Source organism: Lissotriton helveticus, chromosome 12 (assembly GCF_964261635.1).
Source record: "Lissotriton helveticus chromosome 12, aLisHel1.1, whole genome shotgun sequence".
Classification (NCBI taxonomy): Eukaryota; Metazoa; Chordata; class Amphibia; order Caudata; family Salamandridae; genus Lissotriton; species Lissotriton helveticus.
In genome coordinates, this window is record NC_136073.1 from 834,013,512 (window position 1) to 834,029,606 (window position 16,095).

General features: G+C 42.6%; 1 protein-coding gene across 1 annotated transcript in view; it reads left to right on the top strand.

Moving 5' to 3' along the window:
• LOC144799464 (excitatory amino acid transporter 1-like) overlaps positions 1-16,095 on the top strand; it is a 174,383-nt gene that overhangs the window by 147,509 nt on the left and 10,779 nt on the right. Inside the window, exons 7-8 of the mRNA XM_078670786.1 lie at positions 7,624-7,958; positions 11,986-12,219. Coding sequence (XP_078526912.1) covers positions 7,624-7,958; positions 11,986-12,219 — 569 coding nt within the window. The remainder of the gene's footprint in view (positions 1-7,623; positions 7,959-11,985; positions 12,220-16,095) is intronic.

The following is a 16,095-nucleotide window of genomic DNA, read 5'->3' on the forward strand; positions in this document are numbered from 1 at the left end:
GAGGCGCGCGGCGCCAGGGGACTAGCCCTGTGAGGAGAACGTTGAAGGTGTTGGAGAGAATCGTTTTAATTCATTAATGTATCAAATTTAATTCTTCCACTCAGATATGCTTTGTGATGTGGTGGAAAACCCCTTTCCTCGTGGTGTAACACTGCCACCCCGTGGTCATTATGGGTCGACCCTTAGTTATGGGCGACAACGTAACAGTGCAGGAAATACGACTGCAGAGATTTAACATTCCACTTGTTTAACGACATGTGCTTTTTTTGTCGTAAAACGCACTAAGAAAAAAGTTTTTTTTCGAGAAATGTACATTTTTGTTCATTTTCGTCAGTAAAACCCTGCCAATTTTTTTTTGCGGTTTTGGCTGTTAAGTTGCTTTAGAAATATTGATGCCAACTAAATAACCCATTTATTGAGTGTGTACTCCTGCCAAGATTAGATATTGGGGTCTTAGCACAGTGCGAAGTAATTATTTGTTTCATCCACGTTTGGAGCCCAGGCTGGGTTCCAATATTACCCATATCTTTTTTTTCCATAATGACCACGAATTCGTAAATCAACTTAAGTGAATCTCATGAAATCTAAATGTATTCATGCGTAGCTATTGGGGTCAACCTCAAAATATTAGCGGATTTTACTATTGGGTGCGTGACCAAGCACAATACTTTTTAGTGCGCTATTATGCAAGCCTCCACACATTACTTCCACGGTTAATATTAGGGTATATCCTCTTCCATGAACAGTAACATCGACAATGGTGTCTATTGTTTTTTTTTTTTTTGCACGCACCATTGTTCATGAAGCATTCCAACCATTATTGAGGCTTTTGAAACACGTATTGGCATATCAGTAGGTTTGAGTTGCATTTTGATTACTGATTAAAACATTTAATTCATTTGTATATTTGACCACGGAAAGGGAGAGGGGAATGCCCAGAGACCCAACTGTCTTCAATTTCTTCATCATAGTTTGATCTAGCAGATCTAAGAGATTAATTATAGCTCCTACATATAATAAAAGCTCAGACACTCAGTTCCTGAGTTTGAGGATTTGTGTCAGATGCTCTAAATATCCAGAGTAATATATTTTAAAATTAATACTTTTAAATTGATATAATTTTACACTGTGTTTACTTATCTTGATATGTATCAAGAAAGGGTGGAGTAGGAGGATACACTGGGTTTTGGCCTCCTCTATGTGTTACCTATTTTTTTTTTTTTTTTAAAGGGAAACAACAGGTTAGCTATGTTCAACCAACTCTCCATGGAAGAAAAACAAAGGTTTTCTTGTAAAACTCTCAACCACCAGGGTTACCCCTTGATGGCATGCTTCATCATCAGGTCCATCCCGTTCCCCTGCAGTTCGGGGCGTACTATGACCTACCTGGGAGCACTTTCTGTTGTTCTATACAATGATAAAGAGGTTGTTCAAAAAAGGAAGGGGAGTCCGGGTTGATGGTGTGTAGTTTATAGAAATACCTGGCAAGTAGGTGTCCCTTAATTATTTTTTAACCCCTAGTTGGTATGGTTAAAAAATAGTGGTTGTTTTAGAATAAGAGATTTTTTTTAATGAATCTACTCTCCTAAAAGGTGCTTATCTTGATAATCATGAGTGCGCAATTATAGGAATGAAGGGGAGCCGCTGGTGTAATGGTTCAGCTGGAGGGTTAGGACATGATGTTCACACGGATATCGTATTTGAAATGCCCAATTTTTCTTTAGTTCCATTACAATTCTTTGCTAAAATGAGCACTAGATTATTCAAGGTGACGATGCTCGACTTTTCACCAGTGTTATCAATCTAAATTTACTTTGCCAAACGTCACGACAGCTCTGCTGGGTCCCCATGAAAGTTCGTCTACTGCTATGCCACTATAACCCAAAAGCTTTGCACATTCAGAGGAGTTGAGGTAACATCAGCATTAGCAGATGCACACGCATTTTCACACAGTTAATATTTTGCCAATATAATAGACAAAGCAGACAGAGCATGTCCTAACACACTTCCCACTATGATATCATAGGAAATTACATCACCTACCTAAAGGAGACGGTTGTCTGATAATTATTAACTTCTATAACAATGTACCGAAAGAAATGATACTGAGTGTCTTGATCCAACTACAAAGGGATCTGAGGAAACTTCAAGAGAGGTCTAAAGGGGAATTGTGCTTTATATGGGGTGGGGATTTTAACTGATATTTGTATATGCACTATCAGAGTGGTATATGCGGTCTAGGGGAGGAAACACATGAAGCTGTAACCCATTTTACACATTCCTCTTTGGGAGATATGCTAAATGAAATTATGTTTGAATTCAATTTAGATTGTGCAAATTAATTATGTACTTCCCGGGGAGGAGCTACGCTACGAAGCAAGATGGCCGCATAAGCTCCCGGCTCCGCCGCCCTCCGCCGGCAGCTCGTATATCCTGTCTATTATCCTTCAATCGTGCCGGACTCCCATGCGCATGAAGTCTTTCTGACTCCTGAGGTGCAAGTCCGGGTTTTCTAACTTACCGGGGGACGAAGTTACGTCGAGCTCTATCCTCGGCCTGCTCCAGGGCTTCCGCCGGGACCTCGATTTCTGGCCCATTCGGGCTGGAAGTGAACAACAGCGGCTGTGGGACCAGGGGTGCATCCGGTCTCCCGATCTCGGATCACTTTTCCGCTTCCGGCTGATAATAAAGCAACCAGCTTCTCGAAGGACATGGTACGGTGACGCAAGTAATATCGGTGGCCACGGTCGGGGGTCCGACGCCCGGAGACCCTTCTGGGAGGCCGGGGTTGACGGGCTGGCCCCCGTGGGTGGCGAAGGTGCCGTCTCTGCCTGCTGTGAAAGCGCCCGCTGTTATTGCCAGCTCAGTGTGTGCCTGTGCCTCGACGGTGTTCCGTGACCCGAGTCCTGCTTCGTCTGGGGGGACGGAGATGGAGGGGACGGACGGCGCGCCATCGTTGAGGTCCGTAATGGCCACCATTGGGGCGCTCCACTCTCACTTTGTTGTCACGTACCAACGGATGTCTGTAACGCTGGATACTGTTTGCTTGAGACCGGACGACGATGTTCCGACCAGTTATCCGTGAGCTATGGTTCCCGAGGAATATCCTGCATGTCCTTCCGAGGTCCTCGAGCGGAAACCTGCTTTATCCCAATTTTATGACTCTGGCCTCGTAGATGGCGCACCCACGAACGTTGTTGGCTTTCCATACCGGACTCCCGTTTGGCGAAACATCGTCGCTAAAGGCTGTGAGCGACATGGACAGTTTTTGAGTGACTTTCGGAGAGAATCGCCCTTCCCTTTCATCATCCTTTGTTGTCGTATTTTCGGATGTCGCCATTTTGTTTCCTATCTTCAACCCGATTCTGCGGCCCCAAATTGTTCTGGACGCTTCGACTACCTTGATGTCACCGTGGCTCGGGCCACTTGGGCGTTTGTAAAGAACAGTACTGGTCAGGGTTGATTTTTGACTTTTTTGGAGTTAGCCGTGCTTTGTGATTTATGCCGGAAATGTACCTTTTATTCGAATGGGAGTCTGGCAGTTTTTTGATGATGTCCTCCCCTTGTATGGGGTCAATACTTGCTCTTAATAGTGGATAATATGTCCTGGGGAGGTCGCTAATGGCGGGGGGTTAAGGAGACCGGGAGTGTGTTTTATTGTTCTCCTCTCTTTCTTTATCTTTTATTTTCCTTTCTTTAGGGTAATTCTGGGGCAACAGGCACGCTGTTAGTGGGGTAGGCCATAGCCATTACGGTGATGTAGGGTGGCGGGTGTTGGGGGGGTTTTGTTATTTTAGTTTGTTTTGTTCTATGGTCCCTTTCTCTCTTCCTTTCTTAGTGGGTTGGCTGTATCTCATTCTTTCATCCTTTTCTCTGTCGGGCATCTGCACTTGCCTCTATTTTATTGTCTCGGAAGGGTGGGTTTTTCGGATGATGCTTTCGCTAAATTGCTTGCCATTGTTTGACCTTTACTCCTGGCCTGCCTTCGGCGGGCGTAGTGTGTTTTAGGCCGTATTGCTCATCACCGATTCCCGATTGCGTGGAGGGATGCGCCCCTCCCATCTCTTCTTGTTTATCGTGTAGTGTGATGCCTTCGATGATATAGCCACAGCTACTTCTTCAAAACTATAAAAAATGAAACCTCTTCCATCCTTGTGCTTCGTGGTGCCTACAACCATGTATTATGATTACACTGTGATTACTCCTTGAGCCGTAAACATGTGCAATGCTTCTGCATATATTTCCTGAGTTTGCGGCCGGCCCCTGTGGTTGTAGGCCTGCGCTTGTACTGCTTTGATCAAATCAATAAAGGTTTTAAAAAAATAAATAAAAATTATGTACTTCCCCAGTCGATTTTAAGCCCACATACATAGGGAGAGGATGTAATACGATGATTGATTTTGTCTTATTATCAAAAAATAAGAATTTCATAAGGATCTTAACATTTACGACACTTTGTAATGTGGCGAGTGACCATTACCCTAATAGTGTCTCCTTTGAATTTGTGAATTGTACCTCCAATGGAACGGGAAAAGTGGGCACTTTATATAACCAGGAAATATATTTATCAAGCACTAATGGTTATATATTGAAATGGCAGAAGGTTGATCCCACCACCTTTTTGGGGCAGCTTGTAAAGGAAGCACAAGAGGATTTTCATATGTGTTTTACTGAGGAGAATAAGGACGCAGACGTGATAGAAGCTTTCATGAATATTTCAGCTAAAATTAAATAAATCCTTATGGTCAAACAGAAGTCGATAATGAGTAAAAGACGGGGGTGGTTTGATCATGAATGTAGCAAGGCACACAAGAATCTAAAAAAATCTCTGAAAAAGACCTCTAGAAACAGAGAAGAGATAAGGGACGCCAGATTGCTCTATAAACGGGCCCAAAAGAAAAGAAGGTTAAAATTAAAGAAGGAAGTCTGGCAAGATTTACATGAAGCATGTATAAAGAAAGACAATATTAAGTTTTGGAAGATAGTGAATTCCCCATACCTCTTGGAGAGGGAGTGTGATAAAATGGATATAGCCATCACAGAAGGCAGCTGGATTCGTCACTTTAGCGGCCTATACAGTGACGGCACGAATCCAGTAGAAAATGAGCTGGAGAAAGAAATATCTCAAGAAAGAGGTATTGAGGTAGAGGGTATCTATGAGAAAAAAGAGGGGTTTTCTGAATACCCTCTCGATATCAGTTTTACCCTGAATGGGATAGTTTGTGCAATACAAAATAGTGCACCGGGCAAGGCCCCAGGGCCGGATGGTGTCCCAGTCGACGTGTACCGGTCAAATGTCGACATCTGGGCTCCACTTATAATAAATGTTTTAAATAAGTGTTGCTAAATTGGTTTTATAAAGTCCTGGTCAGATGCTATTTTAATACCTATTTTTAAAAAGGGAAACCGTGATGACCCCAAATGCTATCGCCCTATATCTTTGCTAGATTCTTTTTTAAAGGTAGTGGGGAGGGTAATTTTAAACAAGTTGCAATCATGGGCGGAGGAAAAGGGTGTGTTATCACGGTTACAATATGGATTGGGCACAATTGTGCAAGGCCTGAATCTTACCCTAATAATTGATAAATATACTAGGGCAAAATGCGGAAATTTGTTTTTAACTTTTGTAGACTTATCTTCCGCATTTGATTGTGTTATACACAATTAATTATGGAACACCTTATCTGAGCTAGGAGTCAAAAAAGGCATATTGTTATTTATTAGAGAACTTTACCGGGAGGCGGGAGCAAGGGTGAGATACGGGATAAATGGGGCGTGTTCGGCCAGATTTGACATTGGAAAAGGAGTGAGGCAAGGATGTGTCCTTGCCCCTTTCCTTTTTTCATTATATATTAATAGTCTGGGAGAACAATTGCCCGAGCTCCCCTATGATTACCCAATAAACAAAAAAAAATAAACAGTCCCAATATTATTATATGCCGAGGCCGAGGTTTTAATGTCAAGGACTCAATTAGGCCTCCAGAAAACAGTCACACGTTTTGTTAACTCTATGCAGGTGAGGGGACTACAAGTGAATATAAGCAAAACATTTAGTATGAAGTGTGGGAAAAGAACTGCAAAGAAATGTGATATCTTCATTAATGGTAAAAAAATTGAGTGTGTGAAAAATGTTGCTTACTTAGGGATACATTTCGATCAGAAGGGAACTTGGCCAGCTGCAATATAAGCACGGAAAATTATGTTTTCAAGAGCTACTGGGGCGCTTATTAGTATGTCAAAAAAATTGGGTTGTCGACCTGTCCCAGAATTGCTTGCAATTTATAAATCGAAATGTGTTTCAACAGCCACATATGGCGCAGGTATATGGGGGTTTACCTACGCACAGTGTATGCAGAATTGTGAAAACATCTTCTTGCGTTACTTATTAGCAATACCGAGCTCAACTGCCACATATATCTGCCATTCTGAAGTGGGCTTGAAGTATATTGCTGATATTATAAAGACTAGCCTCTTATTACTTTGGCATAAGATATGGAATACCCCTGAAGCAGTTTTTAACCAGGATGTGATAACGGACTGTTTAAAACTGGATAATGCGCTTCACATCCCATGGCTACGACACATTAAGGACATTGCAGATAAAATTGAATTCTTTACAAACCCGGATTGCATGACAACTACCCCCAGAAAGGTCCTTAAAAAGGATTATCTGTCCCATCTAGAGGAAAAGCGTTGGTTAAAGGAGAAAGAAAAATTATCGGTTATGGATAACCATATTATGTTGACCTGCACAGGGATACAGCCATATCTGTCACATGTGACAAGGCCTTTTGATCGGATGCTATTGACATGCTTTCGCCTAGGTATTGTGCACAGGCTCACCACGTTCCCTGAGATGAATGGCTGGTCACACACCCTAGTACCTTGTCGATGTGACGGTATTTCGGTACAATCAACATTACATGTAACTCTTTTCTGTAGGTTCTACACTCTGCCGAGGAGATTTTCTCTACTACCGATTTTAAGGCAGCATGGGTTAAGACAATGTAGAGCCGCACTCTTAAAGTTACAATGTGTGGAAGATGAATTGACAGTGGGGCATGATGTAAGTTATTTAAAATGTGTGATTAGACTAAGAAAGACAATTAGGATGTAAACTAAGTAAGATTGTAGCTTTTTCCTTTGTGATTCAAATGTAATCAAATTGTATTTTCTTATTTATTTCCAGGAAATGTAATTCTATCTGTGCTTTTATGAAATGAAATACGAATAAAGTAATTTCTGATTTGATTTGACATCACCTACCCATGACCCCCAATCACAGACATTTGCTATAACGATGAAAAGCCACAGGAGGCTGCAAAAGGCACTAACAAAAGCTGAATGCATGCTAGTGTCAACGTTGTCCTCATGGCTTCAATGCAGCAACAAAGAGAAAGCAATTGCTACCCTTAGGCACAATCTGATTTCCTTGCTTATAAAACACAACATTTCTTATTCAACTAAAAGAAATGCCCATATCAATCCACTCCCCAAATACTACCTCCCATGTTTGTTGCCAACTCAAACAATATTTCCTCTTGCTGCACATTCAAGACTTGTAGTCATTTATGAAAAGATTTAGAATTTTTCTAATTTGAACTTTCTGTGGTTGTTTTTCAGTACAAGACACAGTACAGTACAAGATCCATTCAGGTACCGCTGATGCAATTAGGCAATACCTCGGCCACCGCTGACCCGTCCTTTTTGTTATTTAACCTGAGCGGCATACTGGACAATGTCACGAGGGCGGTGGGGAGCCTGCAGGAGATGATGACCATCGAGGAAGTGGTGCCTATACCAGGCTCTGCAAACGGTGTCAACGCCCTCGGGCTGGTGGTTTTCTCCATGTGCTTCGGGCTTGTAATTGGAAACATGAAAGAACAGGGGCAACCCCTCCGCGAGTTCTTCGACAGTCTGAACGAGGCCATTATGAGACTCGTCGCTATTATCATATGGTGAGCCTAGATCTTGAGAACTTCGAAAGAGAGTGGCTGGGCAAAAAGACAATGCTGTATTATTTATTTATTTTTTGTAGAATGTGATGGGACGCTAACACTTTCACTTTGCTGTTACAAAGAAGTGCTGGGTATATCATTAGTGAAATCCGGTATAGTTATTAGAAAATCTGAAAGTAAGGCAAAGCTTAATTTGTCAGTGCTCTTTTTTGTTGCATCAAAAATGAAATTGTCAAAGTGCAAATCATAAATGAGCAATCCTCCTTGATAAAAGAGAGAAAAAAAAACATACTGAAAAAATTCTCATTTGAAATCCTCCTTGATAAAAGAGAGAAAAAATATATATACAGAAAAAATTCTCATTTGAGATCTCGCAGGTTTCTTATTTCAATATTAAAATAAGTCAGAAGTTTTACAATCATCTACTTAATAATCATGCATTTCGTCCACCTGTTCCTTAAATTAATTCCAATCCTAAATAAAGTGCTAAGTAACAACTCTTTTCCTCCTTGTTTGAGGATCCAGATTTGAATCCTCATTCTGCAATACCTATTAGAAAGCGCCCCACGCCTTATTCATTTTTATATATATCTAAATTCTAATTTATAAAGCTCTCTCCCAAAATAGCAATAGTCCTCATTTACAGTCGCTATTCCTCAGCTGTGGAAGTGGTATTATCTTTACATTCTTTAGTAATTACTCTAAGCTGCTTGGATTCCCAAACACACATATCTGCCTGGACCGTTAGCTCCTGTAAAATGACGCTATGCCTGTGAGGGCGCGTTTTGTACATTTTCATAGAATTTTTTCCAACAGGTTCACGCAGAACCCTGAAATTGATCCCAGAAGGGTTACAGTTTTGCTTCTCTAGAAGCATATATTTGCCTATGTTTCTATTTTGATCTTACAAAATTGAAAATATTGATCAGCTCCGGAGAACCATTCATGAATTAACAATGGCTGATTATGACTGTTTTAAGAACAAGATGCTCCTTTGTCTCTATATCGCCAGGTAAAATATATGCTCAGCTGTGAGTCACCCCTCTTGCTTTAATTGGTTATGTGGCCTTCCATGTGTCCCATATCTTCAAAACAAAATATTATATATACATTGAAGCATCTTTTTAGAAAGTCACAAATTTAACATGTGACTGTAGCTCACCAACCACCAGAACCACTGCTTATAGTAGACCAGGAATTAACCCACAGCCACAACTTTTGGGAGTCGTCGCAGTATAGGAGATGGCGCACAGTGGGATTCCCCCTTAAATTCCTCAATTTGTGGTGCCAGATCCCAACTATTATATAGTACAGTTCTGAGAGTTAATGGTTAAGCAAGATGAGTTAAATACCCTCTTTAAGAGTTATATTTGCGGACAATGCTGAGATATCATCATTCTGAAGTGATTAACAGATGACTTGATTGTCTTAAATGCCCATTAAGAGTTTGGTTGGATGGAAGTTTCGCCACACTCTTGGTTCCCCAGTCTGATTTAGAGGTGGGGAACGCAGAGTTTCCACCGGTGGAGCATCGGCTGACTCTTGCAGGTTGCAATCCATGACCTGCTGGGCCTTCCACCACTAGGCTGACATGTCCCATTGATAAATGCCTCCTATGTTTAATTTCAGGCTTCCCATCATCCCAACATGCAGACATAGTGGGATGATGGAAAGAAAAATGTGAAAGTGTCCCTAATGCATAGAGCGAAAACTCATTGGTCCCCTATACATTTTTCTCTTGCTTTTCAGAAGCACAACCCTGCTTTGACGGTTTGCCTCTTATAAGCAAAGCCCACTCAGCATTCCCAAGTGATGAAAGTGCATCTCTCATATCGGCAGATGCACTTTTTTTTTTTTGTTGAAAATCTGTTTATTAGCATAGTAGGTAAAGCAGTCACAGAATTTCCAGTCCCGGAGGGAAACAGGGTAATACATACATAAGGTTGCTCAGAACATATAATTGCATAGTTGTCTCGATTTTACATTTTGTTGGTGACAAGAACCGTCACATTATAGACAAACCCCGGTCAAAGCCATCCCTCCCCCCACCCTCAACAAACCCACCCGACACTCTCACAAAAACATATGATTGAGCAATGATTAGACTGGGGCACGTACGGTAGTACAACATATTGCTCCATCCGCCTGTACACATAGATGGAACGAGACTATTACAGTGATGGTGATTGTGATTGGGGGGGCCCCACGCACCTCTCCATAGCGCACCACAGTCAATAACAGTGTATGTCAGTCCGGCTAAGGACACATTTATCTTACATTCGGAGAGGCACCTGCATCCTCGTCCCCTCCGTCGTCCCCAGCTTCAAACATACCTAATATGGTAAACCAGTCCAGTGAGATTGGCGTTTTCCTCAGGCCTCTGTATTCCTCCCGCTGCAGTGCATCTCCCTCTGCCTTGCCCCACCTCACCACTTCTGCCCTCCACAGTTCAGGGTTGGGAGGTCTGGGTGACTTCCACCTCATCGTGATGGCACGCTTCGCCAGCAACAGGGCCAGGTCCGAGAAACGTGCCGCACGGTTCTGGTGCGTTGTGAGGGCCCCAACCCCAGTAACGTGCATTCCAGTGTAGGAGATCGGGACAGGGCGCCCGCTTTCTGGAACGATTCATGGACCGTGGTCCAGTAGTATCCTAGTTTGGGGCATTGCCAAAGCATGTGTAGTAGTGTTGCGTCCTCGGTGTCACATCGGGGGCAATTACTTTTCGCATCAGGAAACATCATATGTATGCGGCGTGGGGTCAGGTAGGCTCTGTGTAGGAGCATCAATTGGATGAACTTAAACTTGGGGTTCCTAGCTACTTTTTTGGGAAACTGAAGAATACGTTCCCACTCTCTATCCCTCAGGGGCCTACCAATGTCCCCCTCCCATGTTGCCTGGAGTGGCGACAGGTCGAAAGCCCTCCCCTTCCTAATACTAGCAGTGAGCCACCTTGTCAGGTGGGCGCCCGTGCCCATCAGGTAGTGCATTGTGATGAGAGGATTTGCAGCCGGCTCTCGGCCCCTAGGGGACCACTTGTGTGTGATATAGTGGCGAAGGCCAGAGTGTAGGAGGAAGGTGCCTCCAGGGACTCCATGGGTAGTTCTAAAGTCTGCAAAGGACAATAGGTGCTCTTCCGCGAACAGGTCACCTACGTGTGACACTCCCGCGTCATGCCATTGTTCCAGCGAGTCCGCCGATAGAGTCCCCGTGGCCAGCGGGATACCCAAGAGCGGGATCGTGGGTGCATAGGACGACCCAGGGGACGTATACTTTAATGCCTTTCGCCAGTAAGTGATCGCCAGTTTGAGGAGAGGCGGGGCAGATGCACTTTTATCGCAGATCCAACCAGGCAGACGGGGATCTCTAGATATGGTTGACGGTCCTCCTCCGGGAGGTTGAGGCCTGCCTGGTGAGCAGGTGGGCCACCAGAGTCTAAATGAGGCCCTTAGACCATGCATCAATCTTCATACAACTGGCGGAAAAGTATATACACCCACTATACACTGGTTTAAGGAGAAGCGCAGGTAAAGCTTACCCAAGGATGACCCAAGTGGCAATCCATGACAGACCAATGTTACGCCATGCTTTTTATATATGCATATTGGTTGTCACAGGTGGTGGGAGTACCCATAGTGTTTAAGTGAGTCTTCAGTGCCTGTGAGGGTTAAATGAGCCTCATAGCAGTGACTTCTTTTGTCTATAAATGGTTGCAGAATCAATGTGTTTCCTTCTGTGGGTGGTATTGGAGGGATTTTGTTTATGGAGATAGAGTATGGGCTGTCGTGTGACGATGCTAAAATGTTAATGGATTAGATTTCCCTCAGAAGTATCAGTCAGGGCAAAAGTTGATGGGTGGAAATCAGTGTTATGCACAGGTAACATTGATTATAAAAAGGAAATATTTGCAATACATGCATTGATGTTGAACTTCTGTGGTGTCAGGCAGTGAAGTGACAGACAAATGATTGTCCCTTGCATTCTTCTGTGAAATCTTTTGTTAAATCTTTTTTTTCCCTAACCTTCCTAGGTATGCACCGATAGGAATCATGTTTCTGATCTCAGGTAAAATCCTCGAGATGGACGACTTGGCCCAGATGGGCGGACAACTGGGCATGTACACCATCACGGTCATCGCCGGGCTGCTCATCCACGCTCTGTTTGTCTTGCCGCTGCTCTATTTCGTTATCACGCGGAAGAACCCTTGGGCTTTCATCGGCGGCCTGCTCCAGGCCCTCATCACCGCCTTTGGGACGTCATCAAGGTAACAAAAAACTTCAAATGTATTTCAACTCCACATCCCAACAATTGCCCTTACAGTTTGAAAATATTTCATTTCTGTCCCTTCTTAACACTATACAAAAAACAGCTGAATACCTTTTTTAAGTTTTAAAGATGCTGTACTGTATTGATTTTTACAGTTCTATTGATTAATGTATTGGGAAATAAAAGAAGGCTGTTATATCCCTTGGTACTCCTGGCTCTGCTCTCAGTACCCCTGGTCTCAGTGGTCAATAAGGCTGGACATTAAAAGAAAATGAACCGGAGATAAAAACAAACCCTGTTTTAGTTTGTTTCCCCTCCCTGCTCATCCTCTTACTGCTCAGCAGCTACTAGGAGGCAGTTGAGCTAAGGTTGGGGCAAGAGGTCAATCCTATGATGTTATTAATGGTTATATAAAAAAAATCCATATTTGTAAATCGCAAATATATCACCCCTTAGGGTTTTAAGGCGCTGAGGGGTGGCAAGGAGATTAAGTGAGCTACTGCCCAGAGTCACATGGTGCTGAGCTGCTGACGGCGATCGAACCGAGAGCCCCGCGCTCCGGAGTCAGACGATCTGGCCACTGCGCCACACGTCTCTCCCCTCTGAAGCTTAGGGTCAAAGGGTGTGTGATTTCAGTTCCATTAACCCTGCATTTTGGTGAATCAACAGTAAAGAATGTGTTCTAGGAAAGACTTGCTATTAGCAAACTCTGTGAAGTCCAGCTCATGTTACCCAAAAAGCTGTAACAAAATGTATACAGTTATAGGAGAATTGTAGTAGGAAAAATGTAACTCTATTGCAATGCTACGTTTTCTGTAAAGAAACATTCAAGCCTGCAAAACACTTGAATAGGTTTAGATTCATAACCATGAGGCAGCACGAGTGGTAAGGTCTACCACCTCCCACCCTGATTAGGTGAGGTCACAGTATGAGAGAGGGGACGTATGTGAAGTTTGTGACCAAGGCCACAAAAAAGTTTCTGATAAATCTGTTTCCTTATCCAGTAAACTGGAGCCTCTTGCTAACTACTGTATGTTGTTTGACACATTCACTATCTTCAGCCCAGTTTTTGAGGGCATAGCTCGAGGAATGAAGACAGGGCAGAGTTTGCAAATGAACATTCAGTAGAAAATGTAATGTTTGTAATTGCAAACCTATTCAATGCTATACAACAGGGGACAGTTCACAGAGTTCACCGACAGGCAGACTGACAAACTTCAAAATGGGGCGTCCATCCATTGCTGGTGTTCAGGGGCTGAACCAAACCTGATTTTCACGATAACCAGGATTAACAAACCCAATTTTCAATTGGTAAATTAGCATACAATTAATGTTATTTATAAACATGTACCTAGTTTCTGGAAATGTTACAGGTTTCTCACCCTTATTCAACAATGTTTGGTTAAAGAAAGTTAGTAAAATTAGCAGGTGTAATCTGAGTTTATGTATTAGACTTTATTGTCATTTGTATGCAGAAGGAAGCTGGGGTTTCTTATTGCGTCGGAATTAAGAGTTGCTTTTTCTTCCCCATGCACATCTCAGCCAATAAACCACAATAACAGCAATTTGTCATTAACCACCAAAGTGCGCTTCACTGATTTCCTGCCAGGGGAATTTAAATTGTTTACTGACTTGGCAGGTGGGCCAGATTAGGAGGTGGGGATTGTGGGGCAATGGGTGGGCAGAAGGGTACACAAGAAGCACCCTGAAATTAAAACACGGGCAGTTACGTACAGCATACACATTGACTACCCTATGGTTCAGTTAGTGTTCTGAGTGTGGGAAATTAGAAGGTTGAAGCAACCAAGATTCACGTGTGACCTGCCTATGACCCTGAATATCAGTGGTGAGAGTTTAACTCACTGAGACACCCAGCATTCTGCCCAAGATATGCTTGGGAGAGTGGGCCATATACTTGGGACACCCTACCTTACAGTTGTTTTAGGTAAATTATATTTACAGTTATTGAACAAACGTTAAAGCCATTTGCCCAGATGCACACAACTTTTTTTTAGCAAAGTGTCAAGGCCTAGTTTCAAACCCGCACTTTAAGATTCTTTGGTCAGTAGATTTGCCACTTGCCAAAACTCCTCTTCATTGCATTTAAAGTGCAACACCATACAACCCCAATTTGTAGCAATTCTGCCATTAAGTTAACAGCTGCATTCATGCTGACAAAAGTATGGAGGCTTGCTTCTTTATAAGCTGTTATATCCCTCAGACAATCTTCATTTACAGCTCTATAATGTAAAATTAATATATCCTTCTCTGTCTTGCCAGTTACATATACTCACTTCTTGGACCAAGATATGCAGCTATGTGTGTCAATATTGGGCTGTGAGAGATAAATCCATTTTTTCAGGATACTACATATATTAATTAGGCTAGACTGCTTGGTTGGAAGATATTCAGAATCATTGAGCCAGTGGAATGAGGTAATGATATTGGCAGACTTAGCAAAATGTGGAGATGTTGGTGTCTCTCTAACATTCCTTAGCTGGTAGTTACTCCAGTACTGACTGCGCTGAGGAGCTAATATTGTCCGAACCTACTCGCCTTCCTCTTTGTTCTTTGTCACTTGGGTCATAAATGACTGGATGTGAGTTTAAAGCTAGCACCTCGACACTATCCAGTAAGCTGGCCAATAGATAACAGAAGAGCACCACAGAATTTACATTCAGCACGAGGGGCTAGCTTCAAGGGGGGTGTTTGGGGTGTTACACCCCCCCCAAATAAATGTATTATTTAATAAATAGTTGGGTACAGGAGCTTACAGTCAGGTATTATAAGGTGAGCGGATTTCATCTGGAATTTTTAAAAACTCACTCAGACATACACGTACACACACATACTTGTCTCTGTTTTGAAAGTTTGAAAACATTATTATTTTACAACAAAATTCTTACAATTCACACTTTCCTTCCCACTGGCCCTAAAGCCCGCCCCTAATGCACTGCTTCTCATATAATGGTTAACATGATGTGCCAGCGTGATTGTCGGGAAAGCTCGCTCCCCCCCCCGCCCAGTTTTACTGACCAAACTACGCCCCCATCAGCACTTTCAGTAAGTGAATAGTCTTGGATTTGCAACCAGACTGTGTAGATATTAGCTGGGACAATCCACTGAGAAATGGGTGCAGAGTAGTTGAAATGTGCAAAGAAAAGTAGATATACAAGTCATTGTATAATCCAGAGCCTATTGGAATAATTATAAGAACATGGGAAATATTTTGTTGTGTAACATACTTGAATAGCTTGAAACAGTGCCTTGGCACACCATATTTGGAGAAGAAAAGGGAGCTATGTGTGTCTCTGTCATGGGTGCACCTTTTTGAAAAAATCCTACCTCATTTAGTGGGGTAAGCTGCAGTCTAGTTATTTCAGGAGTACCCTATTGTGGTAGTTCATATAATTTCCTCAGTCATATAATTTCCTCAGTCAGTGCCTGAAGCTGCCCAGATAAATTCAGTAGTGAATGCTGTTTGAGTAGTGTTTGATAACTTCTATGATCAATTCGCTCGTGTATCATTGTATCTTGATAGCGCAAAGGGTGGGTTATTGTGTACCTGGTTGTTTTGTGCAGCTTACACTTGAGTTTGTGTATTGAAAAATAGGGAACAGCCAACCTGGGGAGTGAAATTCAGAATGTACCTGCTCTACTCTTTCTTCTGAGTCAATCAGGTGATTTGGGCCAATTAGGGTACAGAAAGGAAGTTGTATCTCCCTCTTCATTGCTTTGGAGCAGAAAGACAGGAGGAACTTAGTCACTATGAAGGACATGGCTTAAACGAATAGGATGTCCGTGTTCCAAAGGTGGATTTACATTTTGCACCATATATATGTATATATAGGTAGAATATTAGAATGAAAGGTAC